This window comes from Panthera leo, chromosome D1 (genome assembly GCF_018350215.1).
Source record: "Panthera leo isolate Ple1 chromosome D1, P.leo_Ple1_pat1.1, whole genome shotgun sequence".
NCBI lineage: Eukaryota > Metazoa > Chordata > Mammalia > Carnivora > Felidae > Panthera > Panthera leo.
In genome coordinates, this window is record NC_056688.1 from 32,964,075 (window position 1) to 32,991,967 (window position 27,893).

Consider the following 27,893-nt stretch of genomic DNA (forward strand, 5'->3'; position numbering starts at 1 on the left):
GAGACCATGTCGGGCTCTGCAAAGACGGTGTGCACTCTGCTTGGCATTCTTTCTTTCTCCCTCTCTCTTGTCCCTCCGCCCCTCTCTCTCTCTCTCTCTCTCTCTCTCTCTTTCTCTCTCTCTCTCTCTCAAAATAAAGAACATTTTAAAAACAGAGAGAAAAAGAAATTAGTGAAAAAGACAACTAAGTTGAGTTTTGAAAAAGGCAATAAAATAGAGAAGATATCTGCTGCCTCTTTGGTTTTCTTTTACTTTTTACCTTTTTTTTTTTTTTTTGAGGGGGTAGGGTAACGAATATACCGTGTCTAGGCGCACAAGCACTATTTTACAGCCACATTTTACTCCTACTGATAGAACAATGGGATGATTCTTCATCATTTTGAACAAGCTGCCAAAAGTCAAGCTCCTTCTCCTTTCCCTCAAGAGCTTACCAGCACTTGAAACTCAATTATCTGGAAACTGGGAGATAGCATTTCCAAACTACATAACAAAGAAGGCTTGCTTTAATCACAGTTCCCATTTCTTTCCCTTGCCCTTACTTTGCCCCCGGAGACAAATCTCTTTACTATATAACAATAGGTTCCCTGCTTACTCAGGACCTTGGCTCCTCCCACCTGAAAGAGCCTAGAATCAACTTCTCTTTTCAAACCAAATCCTACCTAGTTCAGGTTGCCACAAGGTCTGAGTATTTCATTTCATACCCATCTCTCGCCACCTCTAAGATCCCCTTTTTTGTACTTCTATCATGGTTCAACAAATCAGTGTTTTTTAAATGTTTCATGTTTACATTGGGCTTTTCTACAGAAGACAGTAAGCCTTACCCCAAGGCTAACTAAGATCCTTTTCCTACATGTCTCCAGAGAGCTGGAAAGGAAAACACTGAATTAGAAAAAACAAACAAAAACAAACAAACAAACAAAAAACAAACAAAAAAAAACACCTAATCATTGATGGTTAATCAAAAATAGTTCTGTTCCAAAACATAGACATAGGTACATGTGTTACAACATATTCCTGGAAATCATAAAATGAACTTTATGCACTGGACCAATACTGAAATTAACAGCTATATTCATATTTCAAAACTGAAGATGTAACCAGCAATAAATTACAAAACTGATAAAGAAACTACTCTAAATCTCTACCTACTGAAAAAACATCAAACTATGCTCAGTTCCAGTCTATTATGGATATGGATAGATTAAAATAAAACTAAAATACTATCATCAATTTAACTTAGCACAAACTGATTCACTAGCTATAATAATCATTTAACAATTTTTTTCCCTTCTTAAAATGGAGATAGTATTCTTAAAGAATGATTTGAGTTCAAGTTTCTTTTCATCTTTTTAAAGCTTCTTTAAAACTTTCCAAAGAACTATAAATAGATGCTTTCTTTTTCTTTCAGTAACATCACAAATGGCAGCAAAGAACATTCAAGAGTCCCTCTACAGAGCAGAATACCAACTGACATCACTTAGTAACTTGGCAAATGTTGGCCATGCAGCCTTGAAACACCATAAGGACATCACAGTGTGACTTTGGTCTTAACTGTTTCTGGCTTACCCTAGCCTAACTCTACCCACTTTGGAACTCCCTAATCATCTAATGTTAAATGAGACAATGAGGGATCTGTAAAACTTAAGAGATACCTGCAAAATTAGGGAAAATAAGTTAAAGTCACACTTCTTTGTCAATTAGCAAGTGCTGTCTAGGAACTACCAATGTGAATATGAAACTCAAGACTTTATTGTGGCTTACAGTACTTTTTCACATCTACTGCCACAAAGAATTACGGCAGTACTAATAGGTAAGGATCCTGCAACAAAAACCGTCAATAAAAATTTGAGAAGTCATATAAAAATATCCAAATGTTAACATTCAAAAAAATAAATAACAGGAAAATTCTAAGGATGGAAAAGTGGTACCGTGCTACTAAAACTCAAAAGGAATATTCTTAAATCAAGAATTATTGAATATGAAATCAAGAATTCCTGAATATGAAATCAAGAATCTCTGAATGTGAAATCAAGAATTCTTAAATATGAAATCAAGAATTCCTGAATATCAGAGGGAAAAAAGCTCACTGGCTTGAAAATCAAGCTATTCATTTTCCAACCTTAATCCCCTTCATTATTCTGTATTTGGATACAGACTTGAAAAGCTCCATAGTAATTTGATTTTATTTAAAAAATAATTATATACCCTTAATACTAGCAGCACAGTTCTAAGAGCTTTTACAAATATTAATTCAGCTGACTCCCCATAACAACCCTACAGTGGAAAGGGTTGTTATCCTATTATTAATGGGGAAACTGAATGTGCCTAAGACCACATATAGCTAATGAGAGGCAGATCCACTGATTTCACTCACATTCTGTGTTTTCAACCATTATGATATGCTGCCTCTCCTAAAATATCTCAAGCTAAACTCAACACATGTTCCCACTCTCTCCCATTCAGTATTCCCACTGCATGCACCAGCATCCTCCTTCTCACAGTAACTTACTACTATGTCCACCACTTTCATCTCTGCTGCCCTTTACTCCCACACAATCAGGTGTTGCCCCATCCATTCTATTTCCACACACCCCTTGCTTCCATTTCTACCTTTCCATTTCTACTAGTAGAATTATCATTTAGGACCTTATTTCCCCTCAGCAGTAATACAGTAGCCTTATACCACTACCAATAAACTGGATTTATTCAATATGTATTTATTAATCCAGATCCCTTGCTAAATGTTGTGAATGCAAAACTGAATCAAAGCCCCACTTTTGAGGGAATGACAATCTAGGTCCTCCAGCTGTGATGACTGACATAACCTGAAAACACTTATATAAGCTCGATTGCCTTCTAAACTACGTCCAAACTCCTTACCTAACCTCTAAGTTTTCCATAATATGGATTTTTTTTTCATCTGCTCTTATCATACAAACCAAGTTTTTCCCCCTAAAGCCACACATGTTTTCACATCTCCCTATATTTACTCATGTTCTCTTTCCTATCACAATGCTTTCTCTGCCACCTGTATATGGTCTGGCTGAAATCCTACCAAACAATCAAGGCTCAGCTGTTTCAGGTATTCCCAACCAGACAAAACTTCCTACAAACCAAAGAAACATAGCATCTTGAACTTGAACCATAGCACATAGGACTTAGCAGTCAGCCTTGGATTTTCCTGTTTACAAACAAGCTCTAATTTACAAAAGCATAATTAATTTTATCCTGTTGGAGGAATACATTTTCCAACACTCACCCGAGGAACAGGAAGCTCAAACAGTTCTTTTCTCCCTATACTTCATTTCTGTCACTTGACATTTCTACATGTTGTTAACGGTATATATCATTTAAGACCTGGTACAAATGCTATCTCATCCACAAAGCCTTTCCACATCCTTCCAACTAAAAGTAATTTCTCCCTCTGAATTCCCTAACACTTTACCTGTGCAGCTTTTCTAGCTTCCATCAGTTAGTGCATCACCGATGCTATTTATATACATCTCCACCAATAACTCAGCACATCAGGAGAGGACACTTCTCTTACTCATTCCCTATGATATCCGTCATAGCACACAGGCCATCAGATGACAAGGATAATGGATGAATTATGGGTTAATAGGTGACTGCACTTACACATGCTGGCCCTGGTCTGGCCAAGAAGCTAACAAAATTAAAGTGAATCAGATAACTCTAGAGGAAGGAGGATGGAGGAACAGACAGGAGCACATTAAGGGGTAAATCAGAGGGCATTCTTAGCCTTTTTCAAGCAATATAATTCCCTTTTCCTATGGTCTCCCCATGCTAGACCTTTTCTAAGCCTACTGAAGCCAAAATGAATGGTTTGCAACTTATGAAATTACTTGAAAGCAATAAATGACATGCCAAGCTGGAATTCTGATGACATTCCTACAGACAGATGGGTTATAATATTGGTTTGGTTCCATGAACTATCAGTACTCATTAACCAAAGACCTCATGCAATGCCCTGTGCATTGTTGGTGATGAAGACAACTGGAAAACCAGTCCAGTAGTGTGTGATTTAGAGCTGTACTTCTGGATACAGGTTGGTTTTTCAGTTCTGCCACTTATAAATATAGGTAGGCTTCAGTGTTTCCATTTATAAAAGTAAGATAATAGAACTTAGCTCATATAGTAGATGTGAGTATTAAATAAGAGAATGCAGAGGTACTTAACACAGTGTCTGACATGCAGAAGAGGTTAAGCAACATTAGTTAATATGCAAACAGACTTCACCTAAATTAAATTCAGCAACCATTTCCTTAACTTCAACTTATTATTAAAAACAGCATGAATTATTAAAGAAGCCACCTCTTCTCTGAGACCTTATTAAGTCTAGAAGACCAATAAGAACCCCCAATCAACTGTATGTTAATGGACATACATTAATGTTAATGATACATTAATGTTAACGATAATGTTAAGGGACACCCTATCAGCTTCATTAGAAATGGACCCTCAGTAAACACATGGGTCCAGGGGTTCTCAATTGGGGATATCAAGCAGTATCTAGAGACATTTTGGCTTATCACACTGGGAGCACTGAGGCAGGGGTCTCCTACCAGTATTTAGTGGGTAGAAGACAGAGATGCCGAACATCATACAATGCACAAGACAGTCCTCCACAATGAGGAGTTACTTTGCCCAATGTGTCAACAGTCCCAGGTTGAGAATCCCTACCTACTCTCTTCCAACTGTAAATGTGGATGTGTCAGGCCCACATCTACCCACTGCCTGATTGACTTTTGATGAGACAGACATCCTGAGGCTTTGACAGTGTGGAAATCTGCCAGTGTTGTGCAATAGTTACTGCCTTTGTAGACTTTATCTTTCTTTTGTCCTAAGCCTAGCCTTCTACATGTTACCACATGCTCAATCAGGCAATGATCAGATCCTGTGAAGCTGCCTAAACTCCCAGTTTTATCATCCCCCAGTGTGTCTCATCTTACCTCCTTTCAAGCTTCAGTTACAAAACAAAGAGAAGTTTGCATGAAAATATCAAACTATTCTCATTTTCTGGAGCTGGCAGTGCAACATTTTAAACATTTGTCTATAAATAATAAAAGGTGAAGAAAATTACTGTTACCTAAATCTTTCCAGTTAAAATAATGAACCTTCAAATGACTGAATTATCCATTGTATAAACATACTTTAGATTACACTCTTGTTCCCACTACAATCATTGTTCTTGGTCATTTAACAACTTAGAACACATATTAAAAAAAGGTTGATGTTTTGACATTTTCTGCCCTACCATAAAGTATGTTCTTCATCAGTGTATTCTGAAACAGTTTCCTGTTACTTTAAAACATTCATTGCCTGTTAACCTTTTAAATTCATGGATATAAAGCATATATATCCTTACCCACCCCAACCATATCTAAAAACAAACTTAAACTCCAAAGCTGTCACACCCATTAGGATGGCTTCTATCAAAAAATAAGGAAACAAAAGTGTTAGGGTAGATGTTAGGTAGGATGAAGAGAAACTGGAACCTTGTGCACTGTCGGTGGGAATGTAAAATTGTGCTGCTGCTATGGGAAACAGCATAATGGTTCCTCAAAAGATTAAAAGGGATTGAAAGCAGGGTATCAAAGAGATATTTACACAACCACATTCATAGCAGCATTATTCACCATAGCCAAAAAGGCGCAAACAACCCAAGTATCCATCATCAGATGGACAGATAAACAAAATGTGAGATACACACATACACACAGAATTATTATCCAGTTTTAAAAAGGAAAGAAATTCTGACACATGCTACAACATGGATAAACCTTGAGGACATTATGCTAAGTGAAAAAAGCCAGTCACAAAAAGACAAATACTGTGTGATTCCACTTACATGAAGTATCTAGAGTAGCAAACTAATAGAAATAGGAAAGTAGAAAGGTGGAAGCTAGGGCTTGAGGGGAGGGGAATTGGGGAGTTGTTTAATGGGCACAGGGTTTCAGTTTTGCAAGATGATAAAGTTCTGGAGATGGGCTGCAAAATAATGAGTATACTTACTAAACTGTACACTTAAAAAATGGGTAAGATGGTAAATTAAATAATGTGTATTTTGCCCCAATTTTTGAAAAACACAAAGTTGTTAATATTAATGTTACTCATAGGTATTCTCTTCATGGAATCATTAACTCAAAATTCTTTACATAGTTATAATTTTGTCAATTGAATCTCATCACTTTACTTATTCTTTCTCTCATCATAATCTCATCTAACCTCAAAAGTGAATTTAAATACCACTTATAAATTGATGGTCTCCACATTTCTTTTATAGCACTGACTTCTCCTGAAAGCTCCAGCTGACTGTCTAATATTTAAAATGTCTGAAATGAAATTCTTGAGAATACCCACCACACATACCTGTCCCCCACCATAACCATTCCATCTGAGGATCCCTATCAGGACAAAAGCCTGAGATAAGTGGTTTTCGGCAGGTCGACTTTGCCCTCTAAGGGACAAAATGTCTGAAGACATGTTTGGTTGTTATAACTTGGTGGGGGGGTGGGGGGGGTGGGTGGGAGGGTGGTGAGGGATACATGAAGAGTGTAGAGGCCAGGGATATCACTAAACATGCTACAACGCACAGGGACAGAAGTCCCTAACAAAGATTTAACTGGCTCCAAATGTCAACACTGCCAAGGTAGAGAAACCATTCCTATGAAGCATAGCTGCCTCATCTCTTCCACAATCCATATTTAATCAATCAGCAAATCCTACTGATATCAACTATAAAAAAAGCCCAGAATCTGATCACTTCTACCACTTTCATCCTGGTGCAAGTCACCATGGACTCTTACCTAATGAAATAACTAAAACAGCATCCTGACTCATATCTCCAGTTAGGAGATAAGTATTCAGCCTTGTCCTCTGTGCTGTATATAACACAACAGTCAGGGTAATCCTGTATCAGTCCATGCCACCCATTTTCTGAAAGAACCTTCCTCAGAGCAAAAGTCCAGTTTCTTGCAGGGCCCTACAGACTCTTCACATCCCCCATCACTCCACCCTATCTTGCTTCACCTCTTCCACTTCCCCATTTGCTCATGAGATTTAACCACGTCGGCTTCTTTGCTGTTCTTTAAATACCCACAAAACACTCTCCAACCTCACGGTCTTTGCACTTTCTATTGAGTTGTGTGAGCTACTTTATTTTTTTTTTTAATTTTTTTAATGTTTTGAGTTGTGTGAGCTACTTTATTTTTTTTTTAATTTTTTTAATGTTTATTTATTTTTGAGAGATAGAAAGAGAGCATGAGCAAGGGAGGGGCAGACAGCGAGGGAGACACAGGATCCGAAGCAGGCTCCAGGCTCTGAGCTGTCAGCACAGAGCCCGATGCAGGGCTAGAACTCACTAACCCTGAGATCATGACCTGAGCTAAAGTCGGATGCTTAACCAACTGAGACACCCAGATGCCCCTTGCGTGAGCTACTTTAAAAGCACTTCTGGGGTGCCTGGGTGGCTCAGTCAGTTAAGCGTCCACCTCCTGGTTTCAGCTCAAGTAATGATCTCAGGCTTTGTGAGATCAATCCCTGGGTCTGCACTGACAGGGCAAAGCTTGCCTGGGATTTTCTCTCTTCCCCTCCCCCCACTTTCTCTCTCTCTCAAAATAAACAAATAGAGGCGCCTGGGTAGCTCAGTGGGTTTAGCATCCCACTTCATCTCAGGTCATGATCTCATGGTTTGTGAGTTCAAGCCCTACTTTGGGCTCACTGCTATCAGCACAGAGTCTGCTTCAGATCCTCTGTCCCCCTCTATCTCTGCCCCTCTCCACTTGCTCTCTCTCAAAAACAAACAAATAAACTTTTAAAAAATGTATTAAATAAATTTTTTAAAAAGCACTTTTATCAGAGACCTCCCATTAGAGGATTAACTGTTCTTTCTTTTGTCTGGTCTCTGCTTCAATGACACTAATCACTGAGGCCTTCCCTGACTATCCTACATTAAATCATACCTATACTCCAATTACACACTTAACATCATTAAAACACACCATTAAAACACATTAAAACATATCCTCCTTTATCTTCCTTTTTCCAGAGTTCCAGAGTAGTAAGTACTCTATTACTGACTCACTTATTTGGTATGTCTGTCTCTGCCAACTAGAAGACAGGAATCTTTTGCCCACAACTCTATTTTGGCTCCTGGAGAAGAGTAATATATGAGTAAATTACTAAAATAGTTGGGAAAGATAGCAATGTAGAAAGTTACACATCTTGTTTTGTAAATAAAAATGAAACTATCCTATGCATACTGGTCTATACTTGCTTTGCTATAAAGGTACCTAAATTGTACAAATGAGAGCTTCAATCTTTCATAATCTTGCTTAACCTATCATTAATGTGTTTACTATATGAATGCTTATTCTTTCAGAAGAAACTAAAAAGAAATCAGATAGTTTTGGGGAATAGTTTTTTTTGTTTTTTTTGTTTTTTTTTTTTTTTTTTAAATTTTTTTTTAATGTTTATTTCTGAGACAGAGAGAGACAGAGCATGAACGGGGGAGGGTCAGAGAGAGGGAGACAGAATCTGAAGCAGGCTCCAGGCTCTGAGCTGTCAGCACAGAGCCCGACGCGGGGCTCGAACTCACGGACCGCGAGATCATGACCTGAGCCGAAGCCGGACGCTCAACCGACTGAGCCACCCAGGCGCCCCTTTTTTTTTTTTTTTTTTTTTTAATATAATCTCCACAAATGAGGTAGTGAACTTGGAGGTAGCTGTTGACAATGTTTAACAGAGTATACAGTAACAGAAGACAACCAAACCAAAGACATTTAAAGCATATATATCACACCTACTCCATGGATTCCCAAATTTCACTCCCTCACATACCACTTCCATGATTTTGGCCACATTCATGTCCCACATTTTATAAACTGATCCACTTCTTTTACTAAGCTCCCTCCCAAGCATTAATTTATGTTAAATCCAGAGTTGTTCTTTATCCAATACACATTAAAATAAATATGGAACTACTAAAATGTAAGATGTCCATTCATAAAATACTTAATATCTAATACACTATTGAAGGCATCCATTTCACACTTTGGGAAATGCAGACCATTCTTCATTTGTAAATGAAACAAAACAAAATCATGAGGAGCTTAGGGCTTTCCTTGATGTCAACAATTCACTGGAATTAAGACTTTCCCAACTTTGCACTCTGGTTTCATGCTGACTATGGAAAATGCATTTTATTTTCATTGCTTAAGTAGTATTGTTATATGTGGTGAGCAGAAATTACACTGTGGGTGAAATATAAAGTGAAGAGAATGAAAAGTTCCAGATCAGTGGGGATATTTTATTTTGACATGAGAGACTTAAACAGAAATACAGTAATTGCTATGTAGAGCACTTTTCTGTCACCAGAAATAGATATGGTTTATACAAATGAAGAATACCTCAGTTTTTCAAACAGTGTTTGTATTGCTGAAATTATCATAAAGATCCAAAAGACTGGCAGAAATATGGAAATATGGTTAAAGCGAGGTCTTCATAGGGTGACCACATTTTCCAAATGAAAAAAGGAAATATACTATCTTTAGGAGCAGCCTGTGGTTTACCACTACACTAGTAACTAGTTAATCAAATTTCTGTAAGCTGGGTTGTTACAGTAAATTCTCTGGTCTCTTGTCTAGCATAGTTGTCTAAAACCATTCTTTTTAACTGACTCACTGTATTTTTTTCCTATCTAGTTCTCCTCTAATATCTTAAAATAAAGCTTTGTAATTTCATATTATACAAATCCATGTCCCTGTAATCCAGCACATCTTCTGTGCCCACCCCTTGAATCTGGCCTCCCAACTATTCTTACTGCTCATCCATGGCTCTGGGTATTGCTAGAAAAATCTATGAAAGCATGGTAATTAGTCTTTCCTTGACATATTTATGATGTCCACCTTCAATGGCCCATTATCACTAACCATAATCCCCTTTCTCTTATATAACTTGCTCTTGCCTTTCTAAACTCTTTCTATAAACTACCCTTACATTTCTTTGGTTCTTTTCACTCCTGCAAATTACAACACACTTTCCCATATTCTTTCAATAATTCATGCTAGCTGATTGATCATTCTCCTGAAGTACTTGCACAGGATTTGAATAACAACCTCACTCAACCCTAAATCGTATATTCCCCTGGCTTCCACACCATTTAAAACTCTATTTTCACATCTCCCTAACCACTTTTTCCCATTTTCATCATCAGCTCTTCTCTGGGCCATAAGATACCTCCTACTCACATTTCCCCATTAAACTTGGACTTCTATTGCATAGTTCATGAAACTGGACTGAAGATTATGCATACAGTACTTAAAAGTATACAATTTAGTCTTAAGACTCCAATCAAACTTCCCTCCAGACAAAAAGCTTTTTCTGACCTCCCCAGAAAGGACGTAAGTCTCCCATAATGGCTCATATATATCTAGCACAGATTACACTGTACTGGGACCAGACCATTGTAGGCTGATGTTTCCTAAAAAAATATGTCACCTGACAGTCCACCTTATCTATCTTTTCACATGGCCACCAAATTAATCTCTCCTAAATCCCACATTGGTTCTCCCATCCTTTTCAAAAACCAGCAATCTTGCTCTTCTGTAACACACACCAAAACTTTTTAGCCCACCTCTTACACCCTACTTATGACCAAAACTACCAATCTTCTAATACTCTCTGAGAATATCTGCCTTATTCTACAAATATATACAGTACCTCTTCTCAAGTTCATTATATGACTGCCAAGTAATGGTTGTGTGATTCTTCCTTAGCTCAGGCAACATTCCCTGTGCCAAGGCCATCCTCCTGAAACTGTTCTCCTTATCCAATTAGCAGAATGACACCACATTTAATGCACATTTAATGCACATATATACATATGTGTATACATAATTCCCCAACAGGATGGTGAAGCCAGTGATAAAGATGGCATTTTAAACAAGCCTGGAACCCTCACTGTAAGAGACAACATCTTTATTACCATCAATACTTACTATGTGCCATGTGCTGCTGCAAATGCTTTATGACAATCCTGTGGGAAATGTACTAATTTTCCCATATACAAATGGGAAGTGAGGGTCATAGACAGAGGCCTTCACAGAAATTTTAACAAAATGGGTACAAAAATTATATTGGTAAATGGATAAATATATTATAGTAACTATCCTCTGATACTGCCACATTAAGTTAATCCATCAACCTGAAATGTTTTCCCCACTCTTCCCAGCCAAACAGAATCCTCCCAGCCTTTAAGACCCAACTGAAATGTCACCTTTTTAAGAAAGAATTATTTGCTCCTTTTATGAATTGTCTTTAATACTTAGAATGTATCTTTATTATAACACTAAAGTTATTTATAAGGTTACTCAGAATGGGTTTCTAATGACAATTCAATATTTTTAATTCTCAAAAGAATTAACTGGAAAACAAAATGAATATAATTTACACCTGATGAAATTACACCTGAAATAAACAGAAATGGTATATATCATTAGCAATAATTGATAATCACACTCATACAGAAATTATTGATAATCATAATCAAATTATTGATAATCATAATCATACAGAAATATTTTCTGTAACATTTAGTACATGTATCAAATATAGGGTCTGGTATGGCTAAGTCTAATTCAGAAGGTCTGGTCTTTCTTTCAATATGTCCAAACAAAGTTTTATTCTGAAGAAATGGGGAACGGACTTACCAGTCTCCTCCTTTCTTCTTCTACTGCAATGAGTAGTCTTGCAAATTCCTTTAGTGACTGAGCTATTTAGAAGATTTAAAAAAAAAAGGCATTAACCACTTTCCATTGTTAATATCTAATTACACAGGAATAAACATTACAATGAAGCTAGTTATAAATATGTATATATTCTGTGGATTTATGTTTCTATAAGCATAGAACACTATACATAATAAGATCTCAATGACTAACAGCTATAGATAACAGATATTTGCGTACTGAAAATTAAAATTTAGCACATATAGAGTATAACATTTTTTCTTTAAAGATACTAAGGAAATACAGTATATGTATGTAATGTATAACTTATATTAATAAATAAAAGTTTATGACTCATATTGCTTCTAAACAGAATCCTACAAATAATGAATATATTAAATCTCTAAGAAGCAATAAATCCAGTACGATTTAGATGTACTTATTAGCAGCCAGTAATGCAAAGTCTGTTACTGACTTCTATCTAGAAGCTCAATAGTTACAGATACTTAAAACCAGATTCTCTATTCTGTATTACTCAGATATCAAGTTAGTTTAGACCCTGGGTAGTAAGTGTGTCTGGAAGGACTACCAGCATCAGCATTTGGGGAGCTTGTTAGAAATACAGACTAATGCCTCATCTCAGTTTCTGCATTTTAATAAGATCCTCAAGTGTTCGTCTGCATATTAAAATTGGGAAGCACTGTTTTCTTTTTTCTTTTAGCTTTTATTTAAATTCCAGTTAGTGAATATACAATATAATAATTATAATATATGTAATATTAGTTTCAGGTGTACAATTTAGTGATTCATCATGTAGGTACAAAACCCAGTGCTCATCACAAGTTCAGATAGCTGTCTAAAGAATCACTGCTTTAGAAAGCTACCTGAAGCTATACTGCCCTGGCTTGGAGAAAATATCAAATACTCCTAGAAACACTGGGAGAATAAACCAAAATGTAAGTCAAGAATTACAGTAACGTATTCTTTATAAATGTATAGTCCCAAATGGCAATTGTAAGACAGTAATTCATCCACATCAATTTCTATACCTTATACTTAATATAACTAAAGTTGGAATGTTTTGATTATAAAACTAATAAAACAAGTAAGGTGAAGGCAAAAATTATTTCCATTTAAGGTTATTTTAATGTTTTTATTTATTTTTGAGAGACAGTGAGAGACAGAGTACGCTATGAGCTGGGGAGGGGCAGAGAGAGAGGCAGACAGAATCCAAAGCAGGCTCCAGGCTCTGAGCTGTCAGCACAGAGCCCTATGTGGGGCTCAAACTCACAAATCACCTCAGAGCCACGTTATAATGACCTGAAGTCTGAAGTTTAACTGACTGAGCCACCCAGGTGCCCTTCTATGTAAGCTTTACCTTCCCTTCTACGTCTTCATTCTTTAGGCTCCTTATGTCTTCCTACACCCATACAAATTATTAAAAACATTCTATAAGACCAGAAGTCTAATAAGTCTGGCATAAAGCCTATAATAAAAGTAGATAAGTGAGGAAAATAAATCAAGAGTCTCATAACAGAACTTATTAAGAAAAAGAATATTTTCCATTGAAGAATTTAAAATTACAATCTAATTTTTTTTCCCTCCACTCCTCTTTTTAGAACTAGTAGGCTTACACTAACCAAGCTGGTTTGAAATGCTATCACTATGATTACTTCATATTGGATTTTATTCACAGATGCCAAAAGAGAAATCAAAGAATTATCTGGGAGACTCAGATTAATCCGATAAACACATTTTTTTAAAAATTTTTTTAATGCTTTATTTATTTTTGAGACAGGGAGAGACAGAGCATGAACAGGGGAGGGTCAGAGAGAGGGAGACACAGAATCTGAAACAGGCTCCAGGCTCCGAGCTGTCAGCACAGAGCCCGACGCGAGGCTTGAACTCACGGACCGCGAGATCATGACCTGAGCCGAAGTCGGCCGCTCAACCGACTGAGCCACCCAGGCGCCCCAACACATTAATGACCTTAGAGTAAATTTGACACTTTTTTTTAATTTAGAAATTTGAGATTTTAATTTCTTCAAAAATAAAATGCTACAATACAACCCACTTGTGACAACAGTAAACTGAACAGAAAAACATTTTACAAATATATAAAAAGTTTTAAATGGAGTACATAATAGCATACTATACTTTTGTACTTTGGGTAAAGAAAGCATTCCATCACCCTGGCAACTATCTATTGCCACCGAAGAGTTCTATTGGTGAGCCTACAAAAATGTCAAAAAAATGTGGATAATGGAAGGAATTATCTACAGAGAAAGATATGCCTACAGAGAAAGAAAACAAGAGGTAATCAGTTTGGTCTACAGGAATTGGAAGCAGCAAGTACTGCTGAAGGGGAGAAAATAAGAGGTGATTAAAAGTAGTTGAAAGTCTGTTTAAGAAGTTCTTTAATCCCAGATTTCAAACTCAATGCCTCCTAAGCTTTTTAATTAAAAATAAACAAAACAAAAACAACTACCCTCATATGCTTCTTTTATGGGAAGATACTAGATAAGGCACTCTAACAACACTTGAGAATAAATCAAGAAAAGAGGATATAGAATCTAGAAGTAGGGTATCCAATATAGCATAGAAAGCAATGAAATTCTCATGTCAACAGAGAGATATTCCAGGACAACTATTGCGTAAAAGGTTCAGACAGGATGATCTAGACTGGAGCAATAGGTTATAGGCTCCAAGAAATGTCTCTGGAGAATAAAAATGGAACCAATCAATATCCTAATGTATCTGAATGTAATGAAAGGAAATTTACAATTCTTTTAAAGAAAATTCAAAGATAATTACTAACCCTTGGGAAAACAGTTATTTAGTAACACCATGAAAATAAATTAAATAACTCAGTTTTAGTATGTGCAAAGTCACTATGATATAAACATAACAGTATAAAATGAGAAGAATGTATCTAAAACTGAGGAAAAAGTCAAGTAGTAGCAAGACAATCATGGTCTTGAAAGAAACAGAAATGGCTAAAAGTTCAAAGTGATCTCTGTGAGTAACTAAGTGGTGAGGGCTTGTAAGATGAGAGATTGATAGTTTTTGTTAAGCCTATTAAAAATCTTTTAACTTTTTTAAATAATGAAAAATAACACATGCTATAAATGTTTTATTTTCCTACTAGCCTAAATTTTAGGAGGCTAAATTCACTTACTAATTTTCCCAGAGTTAAGTAAATATCTAGCACATAGAAGCCTGACAAGCCTGTTTTGTTTTGTTTTTTGACAACAGGTATTTTCAGAATAAATGAAGATGTAGCTTGACTTACTTTTTTTAAATTTTTTAATGTTTGTTCATTTTTCAGAGACAGAGAGAGACAGAATGCAAGTGGGGGGAGACAGAGAGAGAAGGAGACAGAATCTGAGGTAGGTTCCAGGCTCTGAGCTGTCAGCACAGAGCCTGACACGGGGCTCGAACCCATGAACCATGAGATCATGAGCCTAAGTCAGACACTCAACTGACTGCGCTACCCAGGCACGTCTAGCTTGATTTAGATTGGCTGGGGTACACTAGAACCTTCTACCTGGTCAACCCAAACAACAACCACTGCCTCATGGAGTAGTGTCCTAATAGTCCCAGGAGCATCATCCCATGACACCTTGGAAGTCCACAGGCTTCCCCAAGGTAACTACTACTTCAAGAGTCAATCGAGCAGTTGCCTTAAGTCAGATTTTGGTTTTAAGTAATTAGGAAACTCAGATTCTCATTTTGATGTTGTACCTCCTTGTCTAAATATTAATGATGCTGTTTCCTGCTTTATTTGAATGGTGTTCTGGTCTGTTTCCCATATAAATACTATTTATAGACTCAGTACAATAATAGTTTGTTATAATAAGAATGTCTGAGGAGAAAAATTTGAACATGCAAAAGCAATTGCATGTCTGCTTCCTCCCAACAAAAACTACTCTCCCTCCAGCAGTTTTCTAGGTCTGTCCCAATTTGACAATAAGTTTTGTCTCTTCTTCTTTTGCTGATTTTTCAGGGAAATGACTTCAAAGAACTAAGATTGCTCTTTAAATAATATAGTGTCAGTTCCATAAAACTATATGTTTCTTAGTCCAAATGAAGATATTACTGTTTTTCATTTGTCCTACATGGAAAATGAACAGCCAGGAACACCGTTTAATGAATTAGTAACAGTGACTTACTTTTTCAACCCTTATCTAATGCTTTCCCTGAAGTCTTTTTATTTATAATGTTGAAGTATTGCATTAATAGTTTACAAAGCACAGGGGCACCTGGGTGGCTCAGTGAGTTAAGTGTCCAACTCTCAATTTCAGCTCAGGTCATAATCTCACAGTATGTGGGAGGACTGTGCCCCACATCGGGTTCTGTGCTGACAGTGTGGAGCCTGCTTAGAATTCTCTCTCTCCCTCTCTCTCTGCCCACCACCCCCTCCCCGACTCCATTCACATTCTCACTCCCTCTCAAAAATAAATAAACCTTTTTTTAAAAAGTAGTTTACAAATCACAAAATAACAGAAAAAGAAGATGAATTAATAATTCTACTATGCAAGTATAAAATAATTCAAAGTATTATTGTGTAAACTGGGTTTTCAGACAAAGGGCTTGATGGATAGCCAGTCACTTCCTAGCCTGGCCCATCCTCAAAATCTAAAGGCAGCTCTGACACAAGTCAGGTAGATCCATACTGCCAAGTGTACCCCAGCAACTCTTCAGAGATGAGAAGCTCAGAGAAGAGTATTAGAATCTCTGGTGACCAGTACCCACAAAAGCCTTTAGAGACCATGAAAACTGATAGGGAGTCCTGGGCAAAAACAAATTCCCCACCAGGCCTTGGGCACAAGACACATGAAATGATTCCTCCAGCAACCACCCATCACAGTGCCTTAAACAAAATAGCTATTGATGTTGACTGCTTGAGCAATTTCTTCTAAGACTTTACCTAAGTAAAATTTAAAAATGTTTTTTATTACATGCAAATTTCTAATTCCCAAACACATTTTTATAAGCAATTATATGTGATGGTCTATATCTTATCAATGTTAATATATACATAAATAACCATTTCATTCTGATTTGGGGATCCACACTAACATCAAATATAACAGCTGGTCTTGCAATTACAGATTCTGCCCATACCTAGGTGTATGACAGGAGCTTGATTAAGTGAGAGCAATATTCCAAAAACAATATTTAACACACAGTGGGCTTTCAATAGATGATTGTTAAATTAATTAACAAGTTTAATAATAGATTTCCATAATCTACTTGCTCTATAAGGAGAAACATACTGACTCTTATTCTAGGTTTCATAAAATATTATAAAAAAGATAGGCCAGATACTTCAGAAAATTATGTTAGCTATCTACATTCTGGCCACCTGCATGAAACTTTCCTGGCTGTATTCACCATTAATAATCTTTCCCCTTCCTGACCATCTGGACCATGAGATTAGTGGAGAGCAATCAAAACACAGTTTCATATATAAATGTTAATTTTCCAACAAATTGTTGAAGTTAAGAATATTGCTGTAGGTTACCATTTTTATCTCTACAATGTGATATTGGAAAAACACTTTTGAAACAAAAGAAATCTATTATTCAGGTATATTTATGACAGATCTCAAGAGTATAAACATTCACAAAGACAACAATTGAAATATACCCACACGTTGAGGAAGTATAATAATGGTTTCTGTATTTACCAATATCATAAATTCTAAAAAATTCCTGAGCTATCTAAAATATCTATTTCCTCACTCTATCTTTTCAGCAAGCTTAAGTTCACCCTACTACTTTTGACTGTGGAAATCCTGGTTAGTGCCTAGAAGACGGAATAAGAAAAAATAAAGAAAATTATTCCTTGTTCATTGTTAACATGACTCCATTACAGTAAGTACTAAGCATTATACTATTAGCTTCCACAACTGATCTGCTTGAGCTTTACAAATTTCACAATTCAGAGATTTGAGAAAGCATGTCTCTCTCACATCCAACCAACATTTGTATCATAATCAGATAATGATGTGTTAAATATTTCTCCCTGGAGTCTTTTTTTCTCAAACCTAAGCAGAATAAATACACATTCAAACAGAAGTACAGATCACAAATTCAGTGACATATACCATTATGTCAACAACATATTTTTCAGTTAATAAGTGAGCAAATCACCTATGACGATCAGATATGCTGATGAATAGGGGAGAACTGAGTTAGTGGGATTTAGACTTGGCCAAATTTCAAGGAAAACATGAAAACTTATAAAAGTCTATAAAGTCCAGATTGAACCAATCCAATCATTTTAGAAGTCCAGATAATGCCCCAATAGTCACTTTACTATTCTATTTGGGTGGACGACATAGACTATCAAGGCCTTTCTTCGTATCCTTCTTGCACTTTTTTTTCCCACAGAGTAGAAGAGAAGCAGTAAAATACCAACACTTAACTGAGCATATGAGCCAGAGCAGGTGAATTTAGATCTGACCACATTAAAAAAATAAAAGTGGAATCAACGTACACAACCAAGTGACACTCCGCAATACGCTATGAAACCTGCAATGAACGAACAGGGTATCACAGCAGCAGTTCATGCCTGGAACTCCCACTGAGGAAGTTCTTTGAACCTTTAGAAGATCAAAGGTAGCATAGTAACTGAACAGCAAGCTTTGGTTCAGGAACAATTTAACCCATTAACAAAGCAAGAAAAAGGATCATTTTGGTATGCCTGGAAAAGAAATGATGTCTGTAAAACTGTAAGATATAAAAAGTGACGCCAACTCTTCACACAATATCAACTAGATATGGTGTGTCTTTGTAACAATTAACACCCTCCACTTGATGGGCTGTCTACTCTGTCTGCAATACCAAAATTATTTGCAACCACAAACTCTAGTTATTTTCTAGAAGTCACAACATCAAATAAGATTGCTCCACTCTATTTGTGGCTTCAAGCTCCACGGATGCCTATTCACAAAGCCAGTAAATTGCTTCCTAAACCAACGGGAGAAAAAAAAAATCACAGGCCATTGTTGAATGCTGGCTGGTCACTGTAATACACCCACATAATCAGAGGCACTCATCTTTCTTCTAACACTTCACAGCCCCTTGGAATCTAAGGTCTCATGAAAACACAAAGAAACTCTAGTGATCTTTAAGGTAATTAAACCGTTCTCCAAAATGTCCTCCTGGTGTTGTTTTTTTTTTTTTTTTTAACTTCCAAACCCAAATCAAAAAGATTACTTTTGAAAACAAGTCCCTATAAACTTGTATTTAAATTCTTCTTTCATATCCTACCAATGCATACTTGTATAGTATTGCATGCAAGTGTATTAGTTTTTGGCAGACATGAGATGTATAAGTTGGAAGAACATATTAGGTATTATTTTGGTAATAAAAATTTATTTGATATTATAACATAGTTTGCTAATTAAGAATTAAAGAACAATAAGAAATGCATAGCCTACACAGGAAAAAGTCATAAAACCTTTATCAAGTTGACCATGTACTCTGCATAGAGTTAAAAACTGCTACATCTCTGCTTTATCACTTGTCTATTACCATCAACTGTGCCATGTTTGTTCCATCCAGTACACAAATGCCAATCCAGACAAGACAAAGGGACAGAATCTTTACTTTGGAATCCATAATATCAAGACATTTCTTTCTACTTTCACTTGTTCCCATTTATTTTCTAACCATACTACCCAGATTCTTTGCAGGGGTTATGGCCAGTAATCTAGTCTCCTTTTTAAGTTCCCAACTCCTGTTTTTCGTGTCTCCCTCCATACTTGGGTTCCATTCCATGGATCATTGGGTACTAACCTGTGCTATACATTGGCATATGAACATGGGTTCTAACATTGTCCACCACTGCACTTTTGGGCTGTGATTCAGAACTTGTGGCAAGATGGCTATCTTTTACTCTTTTCTGGTCTAAGGTGGTTTTCAGTCTGGTTTCTCTTATCCTCACTGGTATAACAATGGGACTCAAAAGAGGGTTTACACCTTCTGTAAACCAGGGACTTCACATGTAAAGGAGAGCTACTACCACTACAGCAGATCGTTAGGATTACCTATTATAACTGAGAAGAATTAGGACTCCAAGATGAAAAGTCACAATGGAGGCACAGAAGTAATTCTATACTATCCTATCTAATGGTTTTTTCCTTCCCATATTCTCTCTGAATGAAGGTAGGGCCTTTTAGTAGTATCTGCTTTGAAACTGCCAAACTGCAAAGTAGTTTGAGAGTACTAGTACACACACACACACACACACACACACACACACACACACACGGCATATACATTATATAATATTAAGTTCAAATTTTGGCAAATGAATACATACAAATATAGACAGCCTTTCAATTTTACACAATTTCAAAATGTCATTCTAGCTGGTTTCTTTGAATTCTTCACACTATCTCATCACTTCAAATGAATTTCTTTTGAATTCCAAAGATGTTTTACTCCAAGATCTTGTTAATAAGTATTGTTCTGTATAACACAGTCTCCAAGTCACATATTTTTGTTTTCTTTTGAAGCATACATTTTAGAAAATGAAAACATGTGTTATTCTGATGTTGCCTTGTTTTAATTTTATTTTATTTTAGTGGTGTTTGACCTGTTTCTCAAAGCCAAAACAAAACCCCCAATTCAGAAGTCATTTTCCCCCAATATGTAGAGCATACACACTCTGTAGCACCTCTATCAAGAGGCAGAGATGTCACACATGCTACCTCACTTAATGTCCACATAATGATATGAGGTACTGAGTAGGTTTTATCCTAATTTTGCAGATAAGAAAATGAGGATCAATCATCACCTGGAGTAACTTGCCCCAAGTTCTCAGGACTAGTAAGTGGAGAAGCAGGTACTTAATTTTGATTGTTTTGTTCCGAAGTCTTTGTATTCCAGCAAACCATTATTGCCAAGGGAGAGGGAGGGGGAAGGAGGGGGTGCAGAAAGGAGGCAGGCAGGGAATGCCAGTGTACTACCCCGCTACATTACAGCAAAGAACAGGCTTATCATCCTTGAAAGTAAACAGTCCCAGAGCTGTTTGTGCTGAAGGGGTAATCAGGCCCCAAATATCCTGCCTTAAAGGAACAATCAGTAATTTGTTACTGACAGCCACTTCCATCAAGCCTTCCCAATCCTTAGCACTATTAGGAACCCACCTCCCAGCACTTCTTCACATTTCACAAAGACGGAGGCACCCCATTCATACTCCTCCTCTGTACCCAGTCTTCCTGCCACCACCCTACTGAGGCTTCAACATCCGCTTCCTTCCTTGTCCAATATCCAGTTTCTCTCTTCCATAACCTCTTAACCTCTAGTGACCTTCTCTCTGCGGTAATTCACACACCCACAAGGACACTAAGAGTTCAAGCTATCTAACCCCTTTGCCTTTTGCTTTTTGGCAATCCCTCTATTCAACTCTAGTGTACTCCTAGTCCTATTTCCCACAGTGGCTATCTAAAAAGAATTTTGTTTCTCAAGAACCCAGCCCCAACTTCCCCTTACTCACTCATACCAGATGGCCTAGTCTCCTGCTTCTCTGAGGGAAGTTCAAGACCCCTGATTAACACTATCTTTGTTCATTCTCTTCAACTTGCCTGTCTCAGAAAAGGGGCCCTCTTTCTCCCTATGAAGCTTCTAATCTCCCCCTTCCTCATCTCTAGCTTCATTTCTATCATTTCCATCATCACTCTTCTCTCCACACAGCTGTTTCTCCTCCTCCCAAGTCTACAAAGGTATTACCATATACTCCTATCCTCATGAAGTTAGAAGAGCAGGAACACCTGAGGGTTGGCAGAGGAGGAGGGGATTTATTTGACACATACACCAGCACTGCACAGAGCTCTTTAATCCTCAGTACCTCACAAGGTGGTCTCAAGTAAAACACCCAAATCTTCACTCACCATTCTATTTTTCAAATAGAAACTGAAATATAGAGGTTAAATAATACCCAAGATATTACAGCTAACAACTTGCAGGATGAAACTTTGAACCTGCATGAATCACATGAAATGTATCCATTTTCCCACTACTCCAGGCCTGATTCATGAAATTGAGCAAATTCATGAAATTCATGAAATTGAGCAAATCCAGTTACCTCCCAGGAATTTCTTCTATAGATTCTGTATGCATCTCAAAACATAACATGTGTCAAAACTTAACTCATAATTCTCCTCTACCCTCGGGTACTCTGCCACATATAAACCCATAAATGGGCTCAAAACACCATTTTGTTAGCAACTCAAGCAATGGATTAACCTCATTCCTCCCTTCCACACATCCAGTCACCAAATACTGCTGGTCTTTCTCCTCTACCCTTCTTCCATACCCATAGAAGGATATCACTTCATCTCTGCTATAATATTACAGCAGCCTGATTATTGGTTTTCCAGCTTCCATGACTCTAATTCATCATATGCACTAATGGTCAGAATAAAATTCCTAAAGGGCACCTTTGATTATGTCATTATTTAGCCATTCAAGGTTATTGATTTGCATAAAGTCCAAACGTCCAAACTCCATATTGCAAGCAACGTGGGGCCTCCAGTATGTGACCACAGGTACCTTTCCAAGTATCTTAGCCTGAAATGCTACTATTTCTAACCTCTAACTTAGCACTTTGAAACTACTAGACATTCTTATAGTTTCCAATTTCCATGCTTTTCCTTTACCTGAATTTGCTAAACTGTATGTTACCTAACCACTAGGACCCAGATCAAATAACCTCTCTATTCAAGCATCCTCTGATGTCCCCAGTCAGAAATCCCTTCTCCAGCTTTGGTGCTCTCGAGCATTTTTGTTTTTACTATGCTTAAAGCACTCAGCACATTCTCCTTAGTATTATAGTAATTATATCATAAAACTATTTTTATTCTTACCCTCCATTTTATAAGGCTACAAGAATATTTTATTCACATATGCATGTACTAAATTGCACATAAGGTTCTTTGCACAAATATATTCATTAGTGATAGAGAATTCTACAGAATCCAAAGTCTATCAGCATGAACTAAGTCACACTTTGTGATTTTAATTTGAAAAGCTGATTCTTTTTCATGTCTGGGAAATCTGTAGAGCATCTACACTGGCCCATGAATGCCAACTCTCATTCTAAGGGTATGAGAATGTTTTGCATAAACTAAACTGTTTGTTTTGCATAAACTAAAACCTTTTTTCAGGCTATGAAGGACAATATGGCAATAAATGACCGGGTTTCCCTACAAACATGTCTTCTTACAGCGTTAGTGGCTCCACTGGGAGAATGCTGTGCATTGGGGATCTGGTGATCCAAAAAGCACAACTGCAGTAGACTTTTTCCCCATTTTAGTACTCTTTCCAATTGAGCTCCCCTCAGTATAAACACTAGTCTATTGTTGAGAGTAGCTGTTTTCCACAGGCTTATATCAGACATCATGAATCTCCATAAAATTAAACCTCCTGTGGAGATTTAAGGAATATCCATATAAGTAAAGCCTCTTCCTCCCAGGAGATTCAACCTTCATTCAAGTCTAGGGTACAGATCAAGAATCAAATTTTTAAAGCTTCCCATAGTTGATTCTGATGCCAGGCAGTTTGGCAACTATTGGCATTTATGGAAGGCAGGCAGGGGGAGATTGCATGAGGAATTAAGAGTTAAAACTGTATTTAAATACAAAACAGTATATATTTTAATAAGATTTGTAAGAATTATCTCTACTTCCTCCTTGAAGCTTATCAGTATTTTCAGTGGCAGGAATAAGTAGTACTCTTGGCCCTCATGGTTATGGAAGAAACAAGACATTCTCTTTCAGTCCCAAGAATGAAGCATGACCTGAAAGCTCTTCTTTCCACAGCGCTCAAAATCATGACTCAGCAACTATTTTGAATTCTAGGTCAGAGAAATTACCCAGAATTAGCCCTTTTGTCCAGCCACATATGTCTAAATTAGTTTATAAGGTAAGACTTTTTTTTTAGGCCTATTTTTCAACTCTTTTGCTTTCTAATTTCTCCCTCTATAGTCTGTTTCTTCCCCACAGCCAACCAAATCTCTCTTCAGTGTTCATATGATTGCCATTGTCTTTGTCAATGAGTCTTCCAATAATCTCTGGGTGTTCATGTCCTGCCTCCTAACTCACTTATTTCAAACACAGTTTCTAGAACTGTTGCCTTTCTGGTCCAAACATTTTATGTCAAAACTGAAACTGTACTTTTATTATTTCATTCACATTTAGAAATGTTCTCTCTTGGTCCATAAAAGATTTGCTGAGGAAGGCAATCTTTGACTCACTCTGGCAAATACTTCCATGCTATAATTTATCACATATACAGATGCCAGAATAAACCTCCTAAAGGGCAACTTCAATCAAAAGCCTTAAGTGTCTCTTGAGAATATACAAATGAAACTTTAGACTATGTGGCAAAGCCCTCTAACATATTCTCTGGCTCTCAATTCTTGTACTCCAGCTGAAAAAGGATATTACACCTTCACTTTCCTCAAGACTGCACATATCAAGACAATGAACCTTCAAGTGCACAAACTAAATATGCCCAAGCAAGGGAAGAAATCCAATGGTCTAGAGCAGAAGGATGCAGTGAAGAAATACTTTAACATCTAAATGTTTCAGAAAAAAATCTAGTGCTTACAAGCTAGCATGGCTCAGAAGTATTTTCTACCCTTATGGCTTTTGCATCAAGGTTTCTAATCTAGAAATAGGTCAGTGTTTTCATGGTCAGGTAAATTTGATTGATGACACTGATAATGAAAGATAAAATAGGCTCATTTTACAAGCAGTTTGCAATAATGCCATGATCTTAAAATTAGCTGTCTCTGTATTAAAAACACTTAATTTTTTAAATAATCTCCTTTTTTATCTCCTTTTTTATAGCATTTATCAGTCTAACTTAATATATAGTGAACCTATACATTTTACCATCTAACTCCTCTGACAAACCCCCAATAGGGTGGGGATTATTTTTCTGCTTTGCACAATGATGTGTCTTTAGCACTCAAAACAGTGTCTGACATATCACAAGTGCTTGATAAGGCTTTACCGAATAAATGAACGAATGAATGAACGAATAAACAAAACCCAAGAGTGAAAGTTCCTGACCTAGGAGCCAGGCAATCAAGGTTCTAACTACTGTGACTTTAACAAATCATTCCGCCTGTTTCTAAAGCAAAATGATAGCTCCCATGTTCTTCAAGGTCTCTTTCCACTCTAAGATACTAAACTTGGGATTGAAACCAAGCCATTTCTAAGTAAGAAGTAACATTTACTGATAATTCAATATATATATATATATATACATATATATATATATATATATATATATATATATAGAGAGAGAGAGAGAGAGAGAGAGAGAGACAATAGTCTGTGCAACTTCCCACCCTCCCACCTCCACATGTACATGAAGAAGGTATGAGATCATCATAGTACTAAAGAAATGCAGCTTCCAGACAAAGATATAAACTACTCCACACCAAGAAAACTGAGATAAAATACTATCTTCAAAAGATGTTTTCAAAGCAGACTATCTTCAACATGAGCAGATAAACTCCAGTAAGTAAACTAGGAAATTACCAACAAACCGTAAACTATGCACTTAACACATACGCAGGCCACCACTTACCTTTATGGTACCTGATGTTTACCAATAGGCGATAAAACATGTTTATGTTATCATGCAAAAAATTAGGGAAAAAAACATCATTGTGGGTATGTCATGGTTCAGGCTTGCAATTACAAGCCAACCAATATGATTCCAATTTTACTAAGACATTCTGTTTACACAGAAAATAAAAGAGATGCACTCTAACTGGTTCTGTTGGTCAATGCAAGTGTATTAAAAGAAAAACATAGGTATCATACCCATAAGTTACATTATTAAAGTCAGGCTACCCATGCCCCATTTTCTCCTGGGCACAAACCCAGAGATACAGCCAAGTAAAACATTTTTTAAAAAAGGTCATCCGGGGCAGTCTTCTTAAATCTTCCATAAGGCAGTCAGATTAACCTTTTTAAAATGCAAATATAACATCATTGCTCTGATTAACACACTGCAATGCTTCTCACTACCTTTAGGCTAAAATTGTACATCCCCTAACATATTAGGTCTTATCTACCTGCCCATAATCTTCACACATACCATTTTCCCCTCGGGTGTCCCATTTTATAGTGCCTTAGACTTAGTTGGCACTCAGGTACTTATTGAGTTTTACTGACAGGAAATACAGGCATAAACAGGCTAAAAAGAGTAGAAGAAAGGTACAAAAGCAAGTTCCTGAGTCTAATCTCTGATCCTTTTACTTATTAAAGTAACCAGCTTAGGTCCAATGAAGGAGTCATTCATGCTAAAACCCCAAGTTAACAAACGAAAACTTAAGCTTCTTTACCTGCTCTCTCAGAAAAAGAAGGCCTAAGTCAACCAACCTTTGCTTGTTTGCTTAGCACAAGTTACCTAACACAACTCCAAAACTTTCCTTTTCTCCATATAAGGAGAGTAACCCTGCTTTAACCAATCAGCAAGCTCCCAGTGCAATTTCTTTGCTCTTGTTCACTTTGGTCTAAAAATCTCTTGCCTTGTACAAGCTCTTCAGATCTCCTTTCTATCTGCTAGATTGGATGCTGCCTGATTCATGAATTGCTGAATAAAGCCAATAAGATAGTAGATCTTTAAAATCTACTCAGTTAAATTTTATTCAACACAACTTGGGTTATTGCCCTTATAAAGGAGCCAAAAACAACTTATTAATTGTTGATTAGCCATGGCTGCCTCACTGCAGTTCACTTTATACAGTAGATGCTCTGAGTCAAGCATCCCAACTTTTCCAACTCTACATATGAACATGAACACAAAAGCACCAAGAGTACTGACTTTAGGGATACCAATATATTGTAGAGTAGACAAATTCACAAATACAGAATTTGTGAATAATGAGGCTCAACTGTATGTTCCTGCATCGCAAGTTATATAGGGCTATGGCATTTATTTCACTATCTAGTTATTTTGCTGGGATTTGAGCTATTCTAAGTCACTAATCACAGATAAAAGTCCTTTCCCTCTCTATCCACTCACGTTGTAATTAGCCTTCTTTAAGTTATGTTGTCTTAAAAGGAGTATATTGCTTCCATGTTAGCCTCTAATTCAGTGAGGACCCACCAGGTCCTCAGGGATTGGCACACAGTCACCTAACATAACAGTCAATAAACACTAGATAATTTAAAGAATACAAAAATCCTTAGCTCTGGTTTGAAATATTCAAAAACACTACGAAATTTGTTCTAAATGATTCTCAAGTACATGCAAAAGTTAGATGTATGTATATGTCTGTATAAAACTTAGTTTATTACTATATTGAAAAGAATCATGCTAGACATATCCAAATACATATTTTATTGTTTAATATATGACACTAAAATTCTATTTATGTACCTTATAATGATGTTTCTATAAAGGTTCACTAGGTTTTGCAAGGGAACTATTCATGAAACAAATATTTACTAAGCTTCTACTGAATATAAAGCACTTAAGTACTATGCAGGAATAGAAATGTGAGTAAAACTTTCTAACCTCGAAGAGCATACAATTTTCTTTCACAAAAGAAAAAAAAGGGGAGTTTCATGGAATTAATGTAGACCAGTAAGTTAAGACAAATTTTTTTTTCTTTGAAACATGGGACTTGTGATATGTTTCAGGTTGTTTTTCAGAGCCTGAAATTTAAAATAAGCCCTTCAATTTCAAATTAAATCAAATTGCATTCTTTAAAACACAGAGCTAATATGATGAAAATCTCTCTCAAGTGGCATGTTTTTTTAAAGACAGGAACTCCACCTGAAATAAGCAACTTTCCCAGCTGTTTCAATTGGTAATTGTGGGTGGTTTCTGTGTGGGTGCAAAAATAGGGTGGTTAAAAAAAGTGGAAAACAATAATTCAATTGTCCAACTGAGAGCCATTAAGAAGTAAAATATGCTTCCTCTACAGAGTTCAAAAGAAAATGTTATTTGTATAAACAATTTAGGCATTTGGAAATGTTCCACTTTAATAGATGACTTCCTGATTTATATAACCACATTTAAGTCAGTTGTAATGAGGGTTTATAATAAGTAATAGATTCTCTTTTGATTCAGCAAATGAGAAGGTAATCTGTTTCCTAGGTTT

At 36.6% G+C, this 27,893-nt stretch overlaps 1 protein-coding gene across 1 annotated transcript in view; it reads right to left on the minus strand.

The window, feature by feature from the left end:
• ARHGAP42 (Rho GTPase activating protein 42) overlaps positions 1-27,893 on the minus strand; it is a 303,324-nt gene that overhangs the window by 193,629 nt on the left and 81,802 nt on the right. The window contains exon 3 of the mRNA XM_042904225.1: positions 11,730-11,791. Within this exon, the coding sequence (XP_042760159.1) occupies positions 11,730-11,791 (62 nt within the window). The remainder of the gene's footprint in view (positions 1-11,729; positions 11,792-27,893) is intronic.